This window comes from Balaenoptera acutorostrata, chromosome 7, assembly GCF_949987535.1.
Source record: "Balaenoptera acutorostrata chromosome 7, mBalAcu1.1, whole genome shotgun sequence".
Lineage (NCBI taxonomy): Eukaryota > Metazoa > Chordata > Mammalia > Artiodactyla > Balaenopteridae > Balaenoptera > Balaenoptera acutorostrata.
The window spans coordinates 1458838-1480744 of record NC_080070.1 but is presented as its reverse complement, the minus strand read 5'-3'; the positions used below and the strand labels follow the sequence as shown (position 1 = coordinate 1480744).

Sequence of the window (21907 nt, the reverse complement as noted above, 5' to 3'; positions counted from 1 at the left end):
TTCCTTCTCGATGCTGGCCTTGAGGTCAGCCCAGCCCCTCCCTCCAGCCCTGCTTCCTGCCCAGCGCCTCCTGTCGTGCCTCTGCTGCTTCACATGCTTCCCCTTCTGCTGGGATGCTTTCCATCTTGTCATCCTTCTGAACACAGCCTTCCAAGATTTCTTTCGAATTCACCTTTTCTCCTGAGAGTTCTCTGAGTCGCGCCGGCGGAGTGCCTGTCCTTTCTCTGCGCTGCCTTGTCCCCGGCGCCCACCTGTATTGAGGTGTGCGCTCCCGGGGCGGGGCCGCTCCTGCTGACTCTGCTGTATTGCTGGTGTCTGGAATCGTGTCCGGCCGGTGGTGGGTGCTCCGTTCATAGGCTTCTTCTGCTACCACCAGACTGTGCTCTCCTTGGGAACAAACACTTTTGTTACTTTTTTTTTTTTTTTAAAAAAGGATTTTCTTATTTATTTATTTATTTATTTATTTATTTATTTATTTATTTTTGGCTGTGTTGGGTCTTCGGTTCGTGCGAGGGCTTTCTCCAATTGCGGCAAGCGGGGGCCACTCTTCATCGCGGTGCGGGGACCGCTCTTCATCGCGGTGCGGGGACCGCTCTTCATCGCGGTGCGCGGGCCTTTCTCTATCGCGGCCCCTCCCGTCGCGGGGCACAGGCTCCAGACGCGCAGGCTCAGCAATTGTGGCTCACGGGCCCAGCTGCTCCGTGGCATGTGGGATCTTCCCAGACCAGGGCTCGAACCCGTGTCCCCTGTATTAGCAGGCAGATTCTCAACCACTGCGCCACCAGGGAAGCCCCTTTTGTTACTTTTAAAACAGCCAGTGCCTAGCATGACGCGTGAGTCAGCCAGTATTTGTTGAGAATAAATTCCTCTCCTGTGCCTCGTTTGAATGTCTTTTGAACAGAGCCGGTCTCTGAGTTGGGGAATGTAGGAAGAAGCTCCGGTTCTAATTTGGAATTTGGTAGCTAGTTCAGGTGCTACATGTGATAGTGTACATAATTTATAGCCATCGATTAAGTGCTCTGTCACACTTTTCTTTCTGTGCTGAACTGGCTTTTTATGGCCACCTTTGTGTCCCAGGCCTTTGCGATTGCTTACTTCGCCCTTCCTGGGCATTCTGGATCCTTTGTTTCTCACCCCCTCCTCCTCCCCATGCCTCTGAACTCACGGTACATTTTGGTGGCCCCCCCGCCCCAGTTTTTTTCTGTGGCCTCCCCTCCCCACCAGCCTCCTTTCCGATATATCTTCCAAATTACGTATGTATTATGAAGACAAAAGAGTTTAAAAAATTTCTCAAAATGTGAAATAATATGATCATACTTAATGTTGTTTTTCAAAGTAAATAGTACACTGCTTAATAGCTTAGGCTCTGGACCCGTCTTGAGTTCAGATCTTGGCTCTGCCACTCTTGAACCTCACTTTTGTCATCTGTAAACAGGAAAAGTAATAGTACTTAAACCGCATTGGGTTATTCTGAGGAATATGTGATGAACCAAATCCTAGGGTTTAGAATGTTGCTTAGCACGTGGAGGGTAAGCCCTCAGTCCGTGTTAGTTGTCTGTGTGCTGGGGCACAGTGGTCGGCACAGAGGAATCGGTGTTGGTGGCAGCTGGCGCTGTCCTAGAGTCTCCTGTCCCACGTGGCTGACGTGGCCTGTGGGGTTGGTTGACCTCCCCAGCAGACCTTTCTCTCCTCCCTAAAATATTTAGGGAGCGTGCGTACTCTTGGAAAAGACCTTCACATTATTTTAAACTACAGTTGAAGTCACATGTAAGGGTTTTTGTGTGTGTGTGTCCAGGACTTTGGATTTGCTTGCTATGCTTATTTTATAATTTTTGAAATGAGCTGTTTTAAGTAGGAAACTTTACAGCCCTCGAGCACAGGTAAGAGAAGTGACCTTCCATTTGTATGGTGTCCTCTGTCCAAGGATTTTAATCTACAGGTCATCAAAGGGTAAGGATATTCATCCTCAACGCATTCCGCGTTGCCTCTGGTGCGTGCGTTCATAGCCATCTCGTATCGTATGCTTCAGACTTAAAGTATTCACTTAGAATCCAGTTATGCTTTTTGATAATTGGTACCTATTTTGATTTTTAAAATACTTCAACATCGGTGCTGTGTTGTAGGTATTCAGAAGTGCTTTTCAGCTGTTATGGTTACTCCTTTTAGACTACTTTGTTTTACTTAAAGGAAATGTTTGTTCGTTCATTTTTTAAATATTTATTAAATCCCTACATGCGGCAGACATTGAAGCCAATGATAGGGACCTGGTGGTAAGAGACAGGCCAAGCCCTCAAACCCACAGGGCTTTTAGATTAGTGACAGCTAAGCTTATGTGTGAAGTCAATTTGGTGACTGTTTTGCTGGTATGTACCATTTTTTTTAAAGTAAAACGTGGGTTTAATTTCAGACATTACGTATATTTTCTCGTAGTTGTAACAGCATGTATCATTTTAAGAAATTTTAGCTCTTTAACTATAACCAAGTAATGAACATATATTAAATCTGATTAAATGGAATAGAAGGAAGAGAAATTACAGACATGTATTTATCACTCCTATTCATAAATAAAGATAATGACCAGAAATATGGCTGTATTTTATCTAGAAGCTTTTCATAATTCTGACACTTTTTACTTTAGATTTTTCCATTCCTCCTCCTCCTTTTAATTAATCAGTTAAAAACGAAATATTTTTCTGACCTTTGACGTGATAAAGACTTCTTATTTGAATTCAAGAAATGAAATTCTCTGTAATGGAAAACATCTGGAGGATTTATTTCTTTGGCTGAAAATTTTGTCAGTTAGAAACTTTTCGCTCTACACATGTATTCCTTCACATATCAAAGTATTATTTTTAAATTGGCTTCATTACTTGCTTTCTGACTCTATTCTGATGAGTTGTATGTTTGTGTTAAGAAATTTAGGTTTATTAATTTTTCTAATGATTTATATGTTGATGTCTTAGGCCTTTAATTTTATTTTGGATTAAATTTACAAAAATAAAAATGCCCATACAGTATAGGCTGGAATGGTGCTGGGGGGGGGAGGAGGGTCGTCTGTAAGTATTTTTATTTTATTTGAAATGTTTAACTTTCCCATTTGTTATTTCAGTTCCTTCTACATATCAAGTAATTTTATTCAAAATATAGTTTTACTTAGGATGAAAAGAATTTAAAAAATTTTGATAACAATGAAAGATTGATTTTTTTCACTGAAATTTTTATTGAGATAATTGTAGACTCACATGCAGCTGTTAGAAATGATACAGAAAGGTCTGTTGTTTGCATTGCCTAATTTCCCCCGGGGGTTGTATTTTGCAAAGCTGTAGTATGTGCTGGCAAGCAGGATATTGACACTGATACAATGCACTGATCTTACTCAGATCTCCCCAGTTTTACCTGAACTAGCATGTGTGTAAGGAAATCAGATTTTATTCTTAGAACACTACTGAAATACTACAATTAGATCTGTGACCTGGGGATGGGGGTGAGGGAACCATTTAGCCTCTTGTGCCTCAGATTTCTTACTAAGTCAGACAGTTTGATTGGATGATCTCTAGAATCCTTTGGGTCACAACATTCTATAATTTTTGTATGAGAGTATTTTATAATTTGAAATTATAACCTTTATCTTTTCTCTCTTTTTTGTGTTTAGGAAGAAAAGGCTTCTCTTTTACATCGTACTCAGGAAGAAAGAAGAAAGAGGGAGGTAAAAACAGTTCTGTAATAGTCCCTGTAGATAAACATTTTTCCATGGCATCTAAATAAGCCTTGGTTTTCCTGTTTTATATATTAGATATATGTATGTTATATGTGATATAACTTAAGTATTTATATGTATGTTAAACTTCAGAAACATTTCTGGATTTGTTGGATTTTATGTAGGTCATTTATTCTGGAACCAATGTAGAAAAGCTGGACTAAAAGAGCAGTTTCCAGAATAGAGGGAGAAAATAGGCTTTCAGTTCACTTACTTGCTTATGATACGGCTTCCAGAAGATGTAGAAAGTCTTCATGTTTAGTGTTCATGTTTTGTCAAGCAAAAGGAGAAAACTCCCTGTCAAGGCAAGTTATCTTAACTATTTGTGAAGAAGCTGAATAAATGAAAGGAGCTAGTGACATTTGGCATTTTAGTCGTTATTTTACATTTTATCTTTCGGAGGTAATTTCTTAAAATGGCTTTACTTTGTTGATTAATCAGCAATTGTGGTGTCTTATGGCCTGCTTTTCTAGGTCATTTTTTGTTTTGTTTTTTAATAATTCATCCATTCCTTTAACAAATATAAATTGAGAGCTTGTTATGTTCCAGGTACTTTTCTGCTGGCTGGGTATATAGACAGGGAATAAAACAGTGTTTCTGCTGGGCCGTAGAACACAGATGTTCATCAGGATCCTGAGATGGGGACTGCGAAGGTCTGCTTTGGATAGGGTGTTGAGGGAAGGCGTCCCTGAGCTGGTGGGAGCCGAGTGGATTTCTGAAGGATGGAAAAGAAAAGCTGTGGAAAGCTGGAAGAAGAGCGTTCTCGGTCAAGGGAACAGAAGATGCAAAAACGCTCAGGCAGGGTTTCTCCACCTGAGCACTTTTGACATTCTGGCCAGGTAGTCCCTTGCTGTGGGGACCGTCCTGCACACTGCAGGCCGCTTGGCGGCATCCCTGGCCTCTCCCCAGATGCCGAGACACCCCCTGCCCCCGCTGAGACAGCCACAGGTGTCTCCAGAAACTACCGAACGCTCCCTCGGTGGGGACTGCCCTCACTTGAAAATCACTGCTCAGACAAGAAAAGTGTGTACTGGTTGGTGTATTTTATCTTTTCTGGAAAATTCTCAGTCAGCCATCTCTCCCAGTCGTGCCTCCGCTCCATCCTCCCTCTCCTCCTCCTCTTGGACTCACGTGACAGGGATGTTCGACCTTTGCATTATGTCCTGTGTGTCTCCTGGACTCTTTTCAGTATACTTATTCTTTGAATATCTATGCTTTGGTTTGGCTGTTTTCTTCTGATCTAACTTCTGATTTACAAATTATCTCTTTTAGTGATGTCTGATTGTTAAGTATATCCATTGAGTTCTGATTTTCAGTTTTTATTTGAGTTCTAGAATTTTCTTTGATTCTTTTATTTCCCAGTTCTCTCGTCTTTTCATTTCTTGCACGTAATTGTAGATTTTTAAAGATAATGTTTACTCTCCAGTGTTTGGAACTCCTGTGGGTTCGTTTTTGTTGTTTGTCCTCTTGATTTTAAATTCTTGTCTTTGCCTGGTTATTTTGGTTGAATACCGGACATTGTATGTTCCAAACTGAAGCGATATCTTCAGGATTAGAATATGGCCTCTTCTTTTTGGAGAGCATTGCATTTGCTTCTGGCAGGCAGTGGGGGAGGGATGAATCCCCTTTAAAACAGGGAAGAGCTAATGTGAAGCTGGCCTCCAGGCCTTGTGAGGACTTGCCTGTCCTCAGCGCACCTGCCAGAGAGCTGGAGTGTTACTGAGACTCTTCCCCAGCAAACAGCTGAATGAGTAAAAATAAGTGTTTTGAAAATGCATGGGATGTTATATGAGTTTTTAATTAAGTGCTGTCAGAGTCATCATAGTTACGAATCGATTCCCAAACTAGGTTTAAGTTCAAGGGTTCCCTTTTTGTAACCATCTGAAGCTCAGGAAGTACACTTTTGTGACCTGATGGTATGTTCTCTAATCCCAAGATTGCGTGAGTGTGTATGTGCCTTTCAAGCCTGGTAGGTGGCATTCATAGAAGATGTGAGGCATTGTCATGTGATAAGACAGTACAGATTTTTGTGTCACACCTGAGTTTGCTCTCTGACTCACATCTTTTGGCATCACTTACTTAATCTTTATGGAAGTCTCGGTTTCTGTGTCTTTAAAACAGGAGTAATACTCACCTGTAAGGTTCTTGTATGAATGCATGTGAAGTGTCTCTCTTAGGGCTGGCACATAGTAGGCTCTCAAACACTGTTAGCTGCAGTGGTTATAATGATGATGAAGAATATATATTTTTGCTAGGTCACTGAAAGTTTTTTTTTCAACATCTTTATTGGAGTATAATTTCTCTACAATGGTGTGTTAGTTTCTGCTTTATAACAAAGTGAATCAGCCATACATATACATATATCCCCATATCTCCTCCCTCTTTCATCTCCCTCCCACCCTCCCTATCCTACCCCTGAAAGTTTTAAAGACAGAGTCGAGTTGATAAAAATTGGAGTTTTCTGCTTGGAAACAAAGTGACCTTTAAAATAGATGCTTCTGTTGTCTGTATATTTTTTAATACTTAAAACAAAAACTTTAAAAAAAGGAAGTCTTTCTATGCTGGTAGAATTGTAAAATGGTGTAGCTGTTTTGGAAAACAGTCCAGCAGTTCCTCAAATGTTAATTCCATGCCTAGATATACACCCATGAGAAATGAAAACCTATGTCCCCGCAAAAGCTGGTACATGAATGTCCACAGCAGCATTATTCATAATAGCCCAAAGTGGAAAGAGCTCAAATGTCCATCAGTTAATAAGTGGATAAACAAAATGAGACATCCGTACAGTGGAACAGCCATAAAAAGGAGTGAAGTACTGACACATGGTACAGCGTGGATGAACCGTGAAAACATCATGCCAAGTGAAAAAAGTCAGACACAAAAGGCCACATGTTATGATTCGATTGTACATAATGTCCAGAATAGGCAGTTCCATATAGACAGAAAATTGATTAGTGATTGCCAGCAGTGGGGGGTCGGGGTGGGAGGACAGAGAATGAGGGATGACTGGGTAAAACCCCTGGGTACAGGGGTTTTATTGGGGATGGGTGATGAAAATGTTCCAAAATTAGACAGTGGTGATGATTGCACAACTTTGAGTATATTAAAAATTGGTGAATGGTACACTTAAAAGAATGAATTTTGTGGTACGTGAATTATGTAGCTTTTTTTTTTTTTTTTAAGTCTTAACTAGTATTTGTCGTTTTCACTGATCCTGACCCATTGTTCCCTCCTCCCTGCATTATTCAGGAAGAAAGACGAAGATTGAAAAATGCAATAATTATCCAGTCATTTATTCGAGGCTATAGAGACAGGAAACAGCAAGTAAGTTTGTTTTTAAACTGAGAAGGAATTAGGTATGAGAGAGCTTATTTTATTTTATTTATTATTATTTTTTAATAGATTGATTGATGGATTGATTGGCTGCGTTGGGTTTTCCGTTGCTGTGCGCGGGCTTTCTCTAGTTGCCGTGAGCGGGGGCTACTCTTCGTTGCCGTGCAAGGGCTTCTCATTGCGGTGGCTTCTCTTGTTGCGGAACACAGGCTCTAGGCGCACAGGCTTCAGTAGTTGTGGCTCGCAGGCTCTAGAGCACAGGCTCAGTAGTTGTGGCACATGGGCTTTGTTGCACCGCGGCATGTGGGATCTTCCCGGATCGAACCCGTGTCCCCTGCATTGGCAGGCGGATTCTTAACCACTGTGCCACCAGGGAAGCCCTGAGAGCTTATTTTAAATATGGCCTTGGATTCTTAGAAGTGGAATTCATTTTGTACGTGTTTTTGTGTGTACTTGTTTAATGAAAGTTAATGTGGATAATAGTATTTTCCCCAATAGTTAATTTTATTAGTTTATATAAAGATTTATAGACAGATGAGTTTTTTGGTGATTTTTAAATTATTAAATGCAAACATAGGCCAAACCATGGCTAAAGATCACAGTAGAAGGAGGTGGTGGAAGACTCCTGCATAGGGCGTTCATGGCTCTGTCACTACATTCCAGGCTTTTTGGGTTTCATTAACCGTTTACCAATGATAACTCCTCAGTAACGGAATCTTAATTGTCAGTTTCCACTACTCCAGTTTAAACACTGAGTGACCATTTAGACCACACGATCACGTGATCCTGTCTTTGTGTCTCGTTTTGTTGTCAGTACTCCATCCAGAGAAGTGCATTTGATCGCCGTGCCAGCTTGTCCCAGCCCGGTGTCACGTTTGCCATCGCCAGCGGTCCCAACCTTACCCTTTTGGTGAGGCAGCTTCTGTTTTTTTACAAACAGAATGAAGACTCAAAACGCTTGGTGAGTGTTGACTACATTTTCACTAACCCTTGTTAATGTGTTTTCCAGCTTTTGGTTTAATGTGGTCAGAAAACCCCTCCAGCGTGTCTCACCCTTGTGACTTCCTCAACCAGCGGTAATAGGTCGTCTTGGTGATAACGTTTTACCTCTTAAAAATCGATACAGATTTTCAGTAGGCTTTTTCATTTTTTTATTAAGGAAAATTTCGAATATAAGAAACAGCAGGCTACTCTGTTGTGCTGTCCCCGTGCCCAGTCTGCACAGACAGCACCTTGCTTTGCACAGAACCCTCCGCCCTGTGCCTTCGTCCCTGTGAGGGGCATCCTCTGTATCATAGCCTGTTAGCTGTAAATACTTAGATGTGAATCTCTAAACTCTAGGGTCTCTCTCTTGAAACGTCTGAAATATAACTGTGTAACTTAAAAAATGTTATAGGTTTTGATGTTATCAGCGATGAGGAACGGTGTGTATTAATGGAGGAGATACGTGGATGAATCATCTTTATAAAGTGGAACTTGTTACTGTGTCCAGTTTCCCAGGAAATATTGAGATTCATTAGGTTAAATACGTATTTATTCTTAGACATCCTTATTTACCTGGATTAAAAATCTCTAAGTAAAACATGGGTATACAGTGAAAAGTAAGTCTTCCATGCTCCAGCCGTACGTACTAGAAGGACCCTTGTGTGGACTTTAAGTACAAAAGACATAGGAATACTTTATTGCTTATCTGGTGTTGGGCTTTAACACCCAGCGTTGCTTCCTGTATTGAGCTAGGCTGGGCCATGGGAAGAACTTTCCATAAATCTTTAGAGGCAGTAAAGATGGCTTTCCTTAAATGCAGGCTCTTTTTAAAATTAATTAATTAATTAATTAATTAATTTTTATTTACTTTTGGCTGCGTTGGCTCTTTGTTGCTGCACGTGGGCTTTCTCTAGTTGCGGCTAGCAGGGGCTACTCTTTGTTGCGGTGCGCGGGCTTCTCATTGCAGTGGCTTCTCTTGTTGCAGAGCACGGGCTCTAGGTGCGCGGGCTCAGTAGTTGTGGCTCGCGGGCTCTAGAGCGCAGGCTCAGTAGCTGTGGCGCACGGGCTTAGCTGCTCCGCAGCGTGTGGGATCTTCCCGGACCAGGGCTCGAGCCCGTGTCCCCTGCATTGGCAGGCTCTTTCTAGGCTTTCTGTCTGAAGTCTGTGAGAAGGAGAATGAGGAGCGTACAGCAGCAGGTCGTCTGGCTCTCTTTCTGGAGCAGTCTGTTCCTTCCTCACGTATGCTGACCTTGCGGATTGAAGGTCAGACGTGGAGCACAGCCACGTGGGGGTCAGAAGGGCCGTCAGTCCTGTCTCTCCAGAGCACCCTTCGCTTTGGAGAACTGCTTCTGCCCCGCCCTGAGGTCTGGTCGGCGGTTCCTGCATGGCTTCTGCACGTGGTGCAGCCGCCCAGTCCTACAGGCCCCGTGTAGGGTTAGGGTTAACCGGGCCCTCAAGCCTGGTTCGTAGGAGAGCAGCGAACTGGACTGTTTATTCAGCTTGCACACAAAAATGCAAGAACAATGAATCAGTCATACGTGGAGGGAAAGTCTCCTGCCCATCTTCAAGTACCCTAATTCCTACTTTAAGAGCAGGCGTGATGCCACTTTTGATAGTTTTTCTAAGGTGCTCTGTGCAAAACTGTGCGTATATGGCTCTCCCTTCCTCACCCACTCCCTTGATTTATTTTTTATTATAATGACTGTAAATATGGTCGCTGCTAAAATAGTGTACTGTGATTGCATTTTCTTTTATGTACAGTTTTCTTGAGTTATTCTGGAGTTAATTATTGTGTCATTTCTGTTTAATTATCTTTGAATCTCTTTATGGTAAAGTCTTCTTCCACCTCCTAACAGTAAAATAATTCTCAGTACAGTTTTCCGTGATTGGAGAGTCAGGTCACGGATGCTCTTTCCCCGCGAGCCGTTCCTTCTGCGTCCCGGGAACTTGCTGCACGGTTTGGAGTGGTTGCTCTCCACGCCTGCCATGTTCCTGGGAAAACCTCCGCTTTGCTTTGCGTCCGTTTCAGGTCCTCTTTCCTGATTCCGTATCTTTTTGCTTTCTTGGTTTACTCCCTTGTTTTATTGATGTACAGCCTCAGCTAACTTCCTGAGAAAGGATGGATAAGACGGAAAGTTTTTGAAACTGTACTTATCTGAATTTAGTAAATAACAACAAAAAGTTAGGCAAAGCAGATGTTTAATGTACTTAGAACTTTTGGGATGATATTGGTGCATTTGTCAAGAATGTAAAAAACAGTATCAAAATCCAGTCCACTACAAGGATATATTGTACAGCACAGGGAATAGAGCCAATATTTTATAATAACTATAAATGGAGGGTAACCTTTAAAAATTGTGAATCACTGTGTTGTACACCTGAAGCATATAATGTTGTACATCAACTATATCTCAATTAAAAAAAAAACAGTCCAGAAAGTGTTCAAATAAAGTGCTTTGAGGTTTTTTTTTATGTCGTTGAAACGTAATTACTTGATTAATGTATTTACAGCCTTATTCTTGTACTTCCTACGGTTGGCCTTCAGATTTTTATAATGTTTAGTTACTGTACATCCTATTTTTATTTGTTAATGGGTAGTATTCAATACAAATTTTAGAATGAACTGCGTGTCAGATAGTGCAGAAAATCTTTGTATGATGTTGGTTCCTGAGAAAATATGAACAAGTAGCTCCAAATACCTCAAGAAGAAAGCTTGTGTGTAGGTAAATTAACATTCGGATTGGGTCTCAGAGTTATTTCCACCCAACTTAGGACACACTCGAATTTATCATGCAAAACATGTGTTAGTACTTTAATTGTTTGATAACATTTTATATCAAATAAGTGTTACTGTCAGAGGAGAAACTCTGTAAAAATGACAGGTAAAGAAAAGGTTCTGTGGCACATTTAAGAAGCTGTCTTAATTTTAACACTTCTAAATGGGTCTCATGAAATGAACAAATAGCAACAAAAATATCATAGAGGAAGTATAAGAGATTCCTGTTTGGTATTGTGTTTTCAAAATCACTTCTGGCAGCTGTATCCACACTAGAGAGGCCTCCTGGATGGGAGCTCAACAGAAATCGAACTCAGCATTTGCCCACCGCGATGGCCATCACCGTGTCCGGGACAGCGGGGGTTCTGGCCATCCGGACGTGTCTCTGACCTTTTTTCCCTCCAGCTGTGTGGACGTATAATTGACAAAATTGTAAGATACTTCAGGTGCACACTGCAATGGTTTGTATAAACATTGTGATAGGATTCCTCCTGTCTAGTTAAGTGACACATCTCTCACCTCACATGCTACACACCTGGCCTTTTATCGGAAATAGTGGGACTGAATGATTGACTTTTCTACCGAAATTTCATGGAGTTAGGGAAGGAGAGTATCCACAGGAAAGGTGCTGGAAACTCAGAGGAGAAAGGTAAAAAGAAGGAACTGTTATCCTTTGTAACTTATGATTAAGATTGTGATTCTCATATGTTTTTATTGTGGTTTGCTGATTTTTGCAAATGAACTTTTTGTTTCACATTTACATGAGTTTTAAGTACTTTTAGTAATAAATTTAGTAATTTAACTTCATGCTGATGTGCTTTCTTAAGATGGAAAATTCAGGACGTGTGTGTACTACTATCTAAAACCTGACTTAGAAGATTTACTTCTTCTTATCATGTTTTGATTATTTTGATTAAGTATTTACCAATTAAGGAAATTTTGGTATGTTTGTAATTAGTAAATAATTAGCTTTTTATGGACTGAGAGTTATAATTGTATGTTTTGCTGTTTCTTTCAGATATGGATGTATCAGAACCTAATTAAATATAGCTCTTTGTTTGTCCAGCAGTTGGATGGATCTGAGAGACTTACGTGCTTATTTCAAATAAAGAGGTTGATGAGCCTCTGTTGCAGGTAAACCCATCGTTGTCAGCAACTTGTGTGACGCGGTGATCACTTTGTCTAGAGGAATACCCTTTGGTTTTCAGTGTCTGCGGCAGTGGTTTTCCCTTTTTTTTTTTTTTTTTTTGAGACTGGAATGTTCTATGTATTACAGTTTTCACTCCTGTGATTCTCCCTGTAGAAATTAAAATGTAGATATAAATACCTTCCAGATGATGTTTTCTTTCAAGTAGGCTCTGGAATTATCTTGTGGAATATCAGGGGTCCTGGTTGCTAGCGAGTGGATGGGCCACCTGAAAGGACTCCTGCTGTGAGGATGATCCCATTCTCCTAGGGTCTCTGCCCTAGGATACAGGCTCTTTAGAGCAGGCCTTTCATCAGGCTCTTGTGATTTATGTATGGACTTGAAATAAGTCACTTCCATGACTTTCCTGGATTCAGTCTACAAAGCACATTTAGGTGATGTGAGCAGTAGTACCTGAATGAGAAAACAAATGAACATCTTCACTGTTTTTCTCAAAATTGCTGATATCTGCACAGTAGCAAACTTTCAAATGATTCTGAGCCTTTAATATAATTTCAGCTAATTTTCTGGAAGTTGCATGTAGTCAGGTTTATTTAGGATTACTGTCAGAGCTAGGCCTTGTTAACTGACTTCCAGAATCCTGAGCTGGACTAAAGGTAGAGAAGAACCTTTATGAAGAGAGAGAATCTGGAAGATCACCAATCCCAAGAAATCTTATTTTTTTCAAACCCCTTTTATTTCTTGGGAAAACTTTTACTTTGAAAAACACATTGTATGCATTGATTCGCTGGAGCAGGAGTCAGCAAACTTTTTCTGTAAATGCCTAGATGGCACGAATTTTAGGGTTTGTGGGCCACCTGTGGTCTCTCTTATACATACTGTGTTTTTTCTTACTAGCTTTTAAAGGTGTCAGGAGCACCCTTCACCCGAGAGCCACGCAGCCTGTGGCTGGTTCCGCGCACGGGTTGTAGTTTGTGGACACTAAATGTCCTTTCGAAGGTATTCGTTTAGCAAGTAATTTTAATAGATGATAAATCCAAATGTAATTTCTCCTTGTTTTCCCCAACTTTTTGTTTTGGAAAATTTCTACCACCAGTAAAGTTGAAAGAATACCATATATCCTCCACCTAGATTCAAAAGTTACCATTTTGCCACATTTGCTTTCTCTCTCTCTCCACACCTACAGTTATGTTGTTTTTCTAAAGCATGTAAAAGTAAGTTGCAGACATCATGACGCTTCACCCAATTCACCGTACTTCTCCTAAGAAAGCACACTCTCTGATAACCATAATGCTATGTTCACATCTAAGAAAATGAATAGTAATTCTCTTAATATCATGTGGTATACACACTCCATATTCAGATTTCCCCAATTATCTCAAAAATATCTTCTCTGTTTTGATGATCCTAGGCTCCATTTGTTTCACTTCTTCCTTTGTCTCCTCTCTTTCCTTCAAATTGGATGTCAGTTCTAGAGGAGAGTTTTTCAACCACACCCTCTTCATGTTTGGGGCTGAACCGTTCTGTGTTGTGCACGTGGTCCTGTGTGTTGTAGGGTGTTTAGCAGGATCCTTGCCCTGCACCCACTTGATCACACAGGTCTCCAGACACTGCCGAGTGCCGCCCCCGTGAGAACCACTGACATCGGGCTGTACTTGATTCAGTTTAAGCATGTTCAACAAGAATGCTTCATAGCAGATAACTGTGAGAGTCCTAGTGCCTCACGTGAGACATAGCCCATTCTCAGTGAGGCTGAGTGAAGGTAAAAACTCCTCTCTAGATTGTGCAGGTACATTTCCTTCCTTGTCATGAGAGTACCGCCTTTCACCCAGTGGTTTGGTTTTGCATTTGATGATCTACGCCTGCATCAGTTGTTATATCCGTGGTTTATAAAATGCTGATTTTTCTAGTTCTGTCATTTCTTCAGTGTTTGTTAGTTGGCATTATCTCTGAAGAAGGCCCTGCCTCCTTTCCCTTCAGTCTCAGTCAGGCCTCATGTATTTTTAGATGCGGGTAGACGGAGCCCTTAGCGGAGCCCCATTAGCGTCTCGAAGCATCTTTGCTTTCTGGGACCACGCTGTGTTGGGCTCTATTTAACACCTCCCCTGAAAGCCCCAGGTTGGGGCTGTTTTCTCTAAGGAAGCTGGTTCCTTTAGATGAGGAATGAAGTTTTAACAAAGTAAAATTAAAATAGCAATCTGTGAGAAACTTTATTTCAAGTGTGTGATGTTAATAAACCAGTGAATGATCTTACCTGCCGTGTGCAGGGCATTGAACTTTAGGTGCTTTGGCAAGTTACCAGAGACGGGGACGTGTGCTTTCTTCTACTCTTTTGGTCTCCATGGGGATTTAAGATAACTTTTTCAGAGCTAGAAAAGTAGTTTTATGTGAAAGAGATGATGTACCTCATTGTGTATGAAATCTGTGAATGAACAGATAACAGGGAAGTTGATGCCACCTGAGTTCAGGGTAAGTGGAACTCGGGTCAGTATAGTCATGAAGTAGAGGTCAGGAGACTGGATTCTAGTACTGCCTCTCTGTCTCGCCAGCCTAGGGCGTGACGGAAGTTACTGGATCTAGTTTTTAGCTTCATTCTAAAGTGAGGAATATTGGATGAGACTGGTTCTTCCAGGCCCAGTATTTCAGTGCTCTACTGGGTGGTTGGACTGATGGGTAAACCTCTACTTAAAAGAAGATGGTCTCCTGGTCACCTCCATCCTTCAAAGCCATCTTTTTGCCTTTCCTTGGGCACTGGAAGCATCATTGAGGGCTCAGGGATCTAACGGTACAGGGGTCATTGTTGGCATCTAGTACAGCTCTCAAAGTACACGCTTTCTGTCATTTTTATTTAGTGCTAACGTTGTTTGTAAACAGCTGCTTATCAACTTCAGTAAATTTATTTTGAAAATAAAGATAATTTTTTAAAAAGGTAATGAATACTGACATTATTTACATTTTTTCTTATGTGAGCATCCATTAGGAACAAAATTGGGATTGGCTAATCAGTTAATAACTTCGTTGATTAAAAAAGTTTATGGGTTTGTGACCACCTGGAGGGGTGGGATAGGGAGGGTGGGAGGGAGGGAGATGCAAGAGGGAAGAGATATGGGAACATATGTATATGTATAGCTGATTCACTTTGTTATACAGCAGAAACTAACACACCATTGTAAAGCCATTATACTCCACTAAAGATGTTAAAAAAAAAAAAAAGTTCATGGGGTTCCTGCTAAGTGCTTGGCCCAGTTCTCAGCACTGCATGTGGCTGTGACAGGCAGAGAAGGGACCTGCTCTCCTGGAGACTGTCTTCTGGGAGACCGAGAATAAGCAAGAATAAGTAACATATGAACGTCTTTATGTGACAGAAATCGATGTTAAATAATGAGGAGGATAAAAGGAGGAAAGGGGGATTGAAATTTGGGGGCGTAGTTTGACTTCAGAGAGTCTGGCGGGAAGGGTGGCCCTGAGTGGGGGGGAAGCACAGCTGTGCAGGGACCAGAGTCCCCCCAGGCTCGGCCCGGGAGGCAGAGGGAGGGCCCTCCGGGCACATCCCAGCATCTGGAAGGGACTTGCCTTTATTTATTTATTTATTTTTGGCTGCATTGGATCTTTGTTGCTGTGCACGCGGGCTTTCTCTAGTTGTGGCGAGCGGGGAGTACTCTTTGTTGTGGTGCACGGGCTTCTCATTGCGGTGGCTTCTCTCATTACGGAGCACGGGCTCTAGGCGCGCGGGCTTCAGTAGTTGTGGCTCGCGGGCTCTAGAGCGCAGGCTGAGCAGTTGTGACGCTCCGTGGCATGTGGGATCTTCCCGGAAGAGGGCTCGAACCTGTGTCCCCTGCATTGGCAGGTGGATTCTTAACCACTGCACCACCAGGGAAGCCCTGGAAGGGACTTTCTTTAGGACTTTGGCTTTCATGCTGAGAGAGGAGAGAAGCCAAAGGAGAGTTCTGAGCCAAGGGTGACATGACCTGAATTTTCTTTCTTCCCTGACTCTTACAATGTTTTTATTATGAAATTTTCAAACATAAAAGAGTAGAAAAGTGGCACAGTAAGTGGTCATCTGCCTGCCATCCAGAGTCGAGTGTTTTTAACATTGTTGACCACTGTTAACATTTTGCTGAATCATTTCAAAGTAACATAGTGACTTCCCACTCCCAAAATACTTAAGTGTCCATCTCCCCAAAGAAGGACACTCCTGCAAACAAGAGTTTCATTAGTACACCTTTAAAAATGATTGAGAGTAATGTTAACTCTCACTAGGGCCACCAGTCTGGTTTGACAGTCCCAGTAATAGCAACCCTTGTACTTAGAAATGACTCAGGTTGCTCATCTTGTCTAGTACTAAGTCCATTTTCAGATTTCTCCTGTTTTCAAATTACATTGAATAGCTGTTTTTCTTTCTTTCTTCTTTTTAAAAAATAAACTCTAATTGACCACACATAACCTTGGATGTCTCTTGAATCTTTTCATCTGGAGTAGCACCTGCCACCCTGCACTCCAATTTATGTTTTTCTAGAACTGTTCTCACTAGTGTGCTGCAGAGATGGGGATCCGTAAGAGACAGCAGTGGTCCATTCCAGAAATGATGGTGTCTTGGGCCTTGGTGATCGCAGTGGGAGTGTCATGAATTTGGTTGGAACCTAGAGTGCACAGGATTTACAGACTGGATGTGGGGTTTCAGAAAGTAAAGCCAAGGATGCCTACCAGCTTTTGGTTTGAGCATTTAGAAGGATGAAGTCGTCTTAAACACTAAGGAACATAAACATGCATGAGATTAAGTGAATTGTGTAGGAAGAGAACCAAAGACTGGTCCCTGGGGTCCCCTGACATCAGGATGCTGTGGGGAAGAGGAGGAGCTGGTGATGGAGGAGGAGAGTCCAGGGCCCTGGCCTCCGAGCAGGGAAAGCACGGGGGAGGAGGGCGGTCAGGGAGTGGCCACCAGCATAAACGGAGTCAGAGAATTGATCATTGAGTTGGTAATGCTCAGTATTGTTTTCCAGGAAAGGTAAAATCGGGACTCCCTATGAACATGTGTCAGTGATTTTATTTAACTGGTTAATTAACAAGGGAACCAGTGAGATGTTACAACTGATTCAAATAAGGATTTGCCTTAGGGAATTTATATTCTCTGGCAGAAGCCTTTTGCATTGCCAGGAACAGGAATAATTTGTGTCGCTCTGTATGGGAAACATTTGCATTCCTGTCAGTTTTCTACAAGTTAGCTTCTGTCTCTACGGAGTTGTAGATCAGCCTGGTGGGAGGCGAGGATGGAGGTAACACAGTGAGCGAGCTGGGCTGGCCACCAGTCTTTCCTGCCCACTTCACAGTCTGGCGGTTTTCCCCGCCGTAGCACCGTAGCACCGTAGCACCGTTGGTCACCTTGATGAGGGCAGCGGTGGGGAAGGGCCGGCTGGCTCGGGTTTAAGAGGAATTGTAAATGGTGAAGAGCTCTGCACAGGGGCAGAGACGTGGGCCAGGAGTGGGTGAGGCAGTGGGGTCTGGAGACTAAGGTGGGAAACCTGAGAGTGCGCTTATCCAGGATCCAGGTGGGAGGGGAAATGGGCCCGGGGAAGGGGTTGCTGGAGCTCGGCGGAATGAGGGCCAGGCGGGTGCGGCCTGGGTGGGCACTGACAGTGTACTTGGGTTTTCAAGAAACAAAGGGCCCACTTAAAAGGTGGAGCACTTTTGAAAAGCAGACACACGAATGAACAATAAGCACTTGAAAAGGTACTCAACATCATAAATAATCACAGAGGTGCAAATTCAGATCACAGTAAAGTTCAGTTATGCAGCCATTAGCTTGGCTAAAACTTGAAAAAGGGTTAATACCAAGTGTTTCGGGCATGGAGCAGCTGGGACTCTCACATACTGCCCTTCACACTGGACGGTTTCTTGTCAAGTTAAATACTGTCCGGCTACCATGTGACCCAGTGGTTCCTCACCTAGGAATTTACCCAAGAGACGTAAGACAGGTCCACACAGGCTATCCTTGAACGTTCATACAGCTTTATTTATAGCAAGAAAAGTCTGGAAACGACTCGTGTCCATCAGCATATGAATACATAAGCAAAACATGGTCTTCCCATGCTGTGGAATGCGACTAGCAGTAAAAGGACCATGTGTTTAACATGTTGGATGAATCTCAGAAAGATGGTGAGTGAAGCATCTAGACAATGTGTGCATACCGTATGGTTCCTCGCGTATAGAATAGTAGGAAATGCAGACTAGTCTATGTGACAGAAGAAATTGGTTGAGGGTGGAGGAGTTGGAGGGAGGAAGTTACTAGAGAGGGCCGAGAGGAAGCGGTGGATGGATGTGTCCTCATTGTGGGGTAATGTCGGAGCTCATTGCATGGCATACTTGAAATGAATGCAGATTATCATGTGTAAATTGTGTCTCTATCAAGCTGATTCTAAGAAAAGAGGGAGGGGATATATGTATACATATAGCTATTCACTTTGTTGTACAGCAGAAACTAACACACCATTGTAAAGCAATTATACTCCAATAAAGATGTAAAAAAAAAAAGACATTCTGTTTTTAAGTAAGACTTAGTTTTGTGACAGCTAAGCCTTCCTTTCTGCCTATAATTCTCATAGTAAGAAGGGAGTCTTTAGTCAAAATGCTAGATGACTTAGGATCAGAAATATGCTAAGTGTTCTTCTTGGGAGATATTGTGGGCATGGAAAGTCTTGCAGGCACTTGTGGAAAGATCCTTATCTGCGTTGGATTAGATATAGCTTAGGTCAGTGGATCATACCCTTCCCACACGGCATTGGTGATCTTTGATTTTCCTTGTCTGTTTCTCCCTCTCTGATGGTGCATTTTTCTTCTCTAAACCGGGCGCCGTCATTCTATTTGGCACATAATAAGGACTCAAAGAAAGTGTCAGTGACACGATGCTTGGTTATTTCCTGTCTGTCTTGGAGTCACGTCTGTTTTCAGGGATATTGTAGTGCTAGAACAGAATGGCTCGAACACTTACCGTAGCGAAGAGAAGAATTTGACGAAACTTTCGGTGACGCTTGCCATCTAGTAAGTATGTGAATACTTTTTTTTGTTTTTGTTTTTACAGGTTACTGCAGAACTGTAATGATGACAGTTTGAATGTTGCACTTCCAATGAGAATGCTTGAGGTGTTTTCCTCTGAGAGCACCTATTTGCCTGTTTTACAAGATGCTAGCTATGTGGTGTCTGTGATTGAACAAATTTTGCACTACATGATTCAGAATGGTAAGTCGGCGGTGTAAGAACTGGGGGTGGCGTGGTCGTGAGCAGTGGGCACCGGCCAGGGCACCTTTCTGGGCGGGAAGCGTTGTGTGAATCACAGATTCTAACATCTGTCCTCGTCTCTACCCACCCTCAAAATTTGGAAATGTGTCTGCTATCTTTACCTCACTTTTCCTGTTGCTTGAAAATGAAGTCAGTTAGCGTCTGCTTTCGGAAGTTCTTCCAGGAGCTCTGGGCCCGCAGTGCAGGCCTGGCTGCCCGGGCCGAGTGCCGCGGCCGGGTGGTGGGCACAGTCACGCCGCGAACACAGCGCCACACCGACCAGGGAAGAGCCTGTCCCAGGAGTCACAGTAGTTCAGTAGAGGAGACGAAGGTCCTCAGTTTATTTGAATTTTCTTATTAACTCGGTGACACATGTCTTAAAGTGACTGCATTCTGTCAGGTATAATAACCTAGATCTGCAGTTCCTCTGAGAATGTGTTAGTGTTGCCGGCAGAAAGACTATGAAGTGCATATGATTTTTAAAACTTCTATGATAATTAAGTAACATAAAGTAAAAAATTTGATTCCCAGGGACTTCCCTGGCGGCCTAGTGGTTAGGACTCGGTGCTTTCACTGCCGTGGGCCCGGGTTCAGTCCCTGGCTGGGGAGCTGATCCCACAAGCCGCGTGGCCAGCAAGGACAACGGCAACAAAAATCTGACTCCAAAAATCAGCTGCTTCAGGGCTCCTGGACTTCAGGAGCATTAACGTTAGAATGGGTGTGTTATGAGTCATAAAAGGAGCTATAGGGTGTTCTGGAAAGCAACAGTTACTGATAAAAACATAAATAATTTTGCTTTTTTTTTTGAAATGGACTAATCTGTTGATGGGTTAAATCTAGCTAATTTAATTCTCAGGATTAAAACTGTAGAAATTAAATTCTTATACATCCAACCTTACTGTTTGGCTTAGGTTTAAAAAAAAAAAGAAACCCTACTTAGTTCGTTGAAAAATTAGGGAAACTACTGAGTTAATCAAATTGAAATTTGTGGAACTTGATCTTTTAAAAAGCAAATTAATGGCAATTGTAAATGGTCCACTGTATTAATTGATGTATTATTATATATATTGACTTAAGACTAAGCATTCACTGAGAATTTTTACTCTTCTTGCTGTCAAAAGTGCAAAGATGGTAACTAAGAAATATGCATTATTGTAAAATGTGTCTTGAACTAGGAGATGCTTCAGAATCTTACACAGAAGGTGCTGCTTCCAGTGTCTGTGGTATAGCCATGCTTCATCTTTTTTGATAAATTACTTCCTGACGTTACCAGTCTGTTTTAGCGTCGTGTTCATTTACTAGTTCATGTTGTTATTGTACACTGTATGTTGACTTAACATGAAGCTTTTTAACAATTGCGACTAAACTACTTAATGCTCTGTTCATGCTGTCAATCTGCACATATTTGTGTTAATACATTAATACTACGATACTTTAAAATTTTTTCTCGATGTGTTAAAAAATTTTTTTGATGTATTTATGTCTTTTCAGTTTTATAGCAAAGAGCTTTCAGGCTTTCTTGTTGCACGTCACTGGTAATCAGTGTGTGTGAGGTTAGAGTTGGGGTAGTTGCAGAGCAGGTCTGGTGATCCCGTGCGGAGACTCACTGTTCAGTGACTGAACATCGGGTGCAGAGCTGGAGAGAGCAAACCAAGCAGGTGGAGTGTGTGTTAGTGTGAGCTTACAGTAACGAGATGCCTGCAGACTATGCCTGAAGGTGCTCTTACTGCCGTGCAAGAAAGGGGCACACGCTTCTATAGGGCTGCGTGACCTGAGTTGTTAGTGGCGGCAGAGTTATGTTCACCGTACCCCTAGAAAGCCATCAGCAGCTTAGAAAGGCCATGCCAGGTGTTTCTGCTTCATAGAGGTCGTCTTTAAAACATGTGAATCCCTCGGTGCCCACATTGTGGTCTCCAGAGGGATCCTTTCCTTTAGAAGGGATTGAAGAGTCCCTGGTCCTGATTGGGAGATGAGAAGGTGAGACTGGGCCCTCTTGTCCCATCAGGAAGCAGAGACGCTCACCTGACTGCACCCCATCAGCAGTATGGTGATGGTCAGGAGTATCAGCGAGTAGAACAGCTGCAGTGGATGGAAGTCTACCCAGGGGTTAAAGTCCTGGGTTCAACATGATGTTGTTTACAAAACCACAGAAGGACTTAATTACTTGAAGGATGCTTACGAGACAGATTTAAAAAATCACAATGTATGGGATTTACTTGGATCCTGATGCAAGCAAACTAGTTAAATAAAATTTATGAGTCAGCTGGAGACTTGAACACTGATAGGTATTTGTGATATTGAGGAATTATTACTAATTTATTTTAGCTGTGATGATGGTAGTTTTAAGAAAAATAAAGTCCTTTGATGGTATACTGAGATAATTATATCTTGGATCTGCTTCCAAATGAGTGGAGGCATAGGTGACTGGCTGTAGTTGATAATTGTTGGTGCTGGGTAGTGGGTACGTGGACTTTATGCATCACTTCAAGCTACATGGGTGCCTAAAGGTTTTCTTAATAGAAACTTGAAGAAAAATTAGCTTGATGTTGTACCTGTGGAGATTTATAAAAAGCATTTAAAAATTGACAAGTTTTTTTTCCCCTCCTTATAAGAAAAGGTATGAATTGATACAAATTAT

The 21907-nt window shown here is 42.1% G+C and overlaps 1 protein-coding gene across 3 annotated transcripts in view; it reads left to right on the top strand.

Moving 5' to 3' along the window:
* The window catches only part of UBE3C (ubiquitin protein ligase E3C), a 117679-nt gene that overhangs the window by 17517 nt on the left and 78255 nt on the right, over positions 1 to 21907 (top strand). For all 3 annotated transcript variants that reach the window (XM_057549557.1, XM_057549556.1, XM_007165469.2), the window contains exons 2-6: positions 3653 to 3706; positions 7007 to 7081; positions 7905 to 8051; positions 11869 to 11984; positions 19073 to 19230. In XM_057549557.1, the coding sequence (XP_057405540.1) occupies positions 3653 to 3706; positions 7007 to 7081; positions 7905 to 8051; positions 11869 to 11984; positions 19073 to 19230 (550 nt within the window). The remainder of the gene's footprint in view (positions 1 to 3652; positions 3707 to 7006; positions 7082 to 7904; positions 8052 to 11868; positions 11985 to 19072; positions 19231 to 21907) is intronic.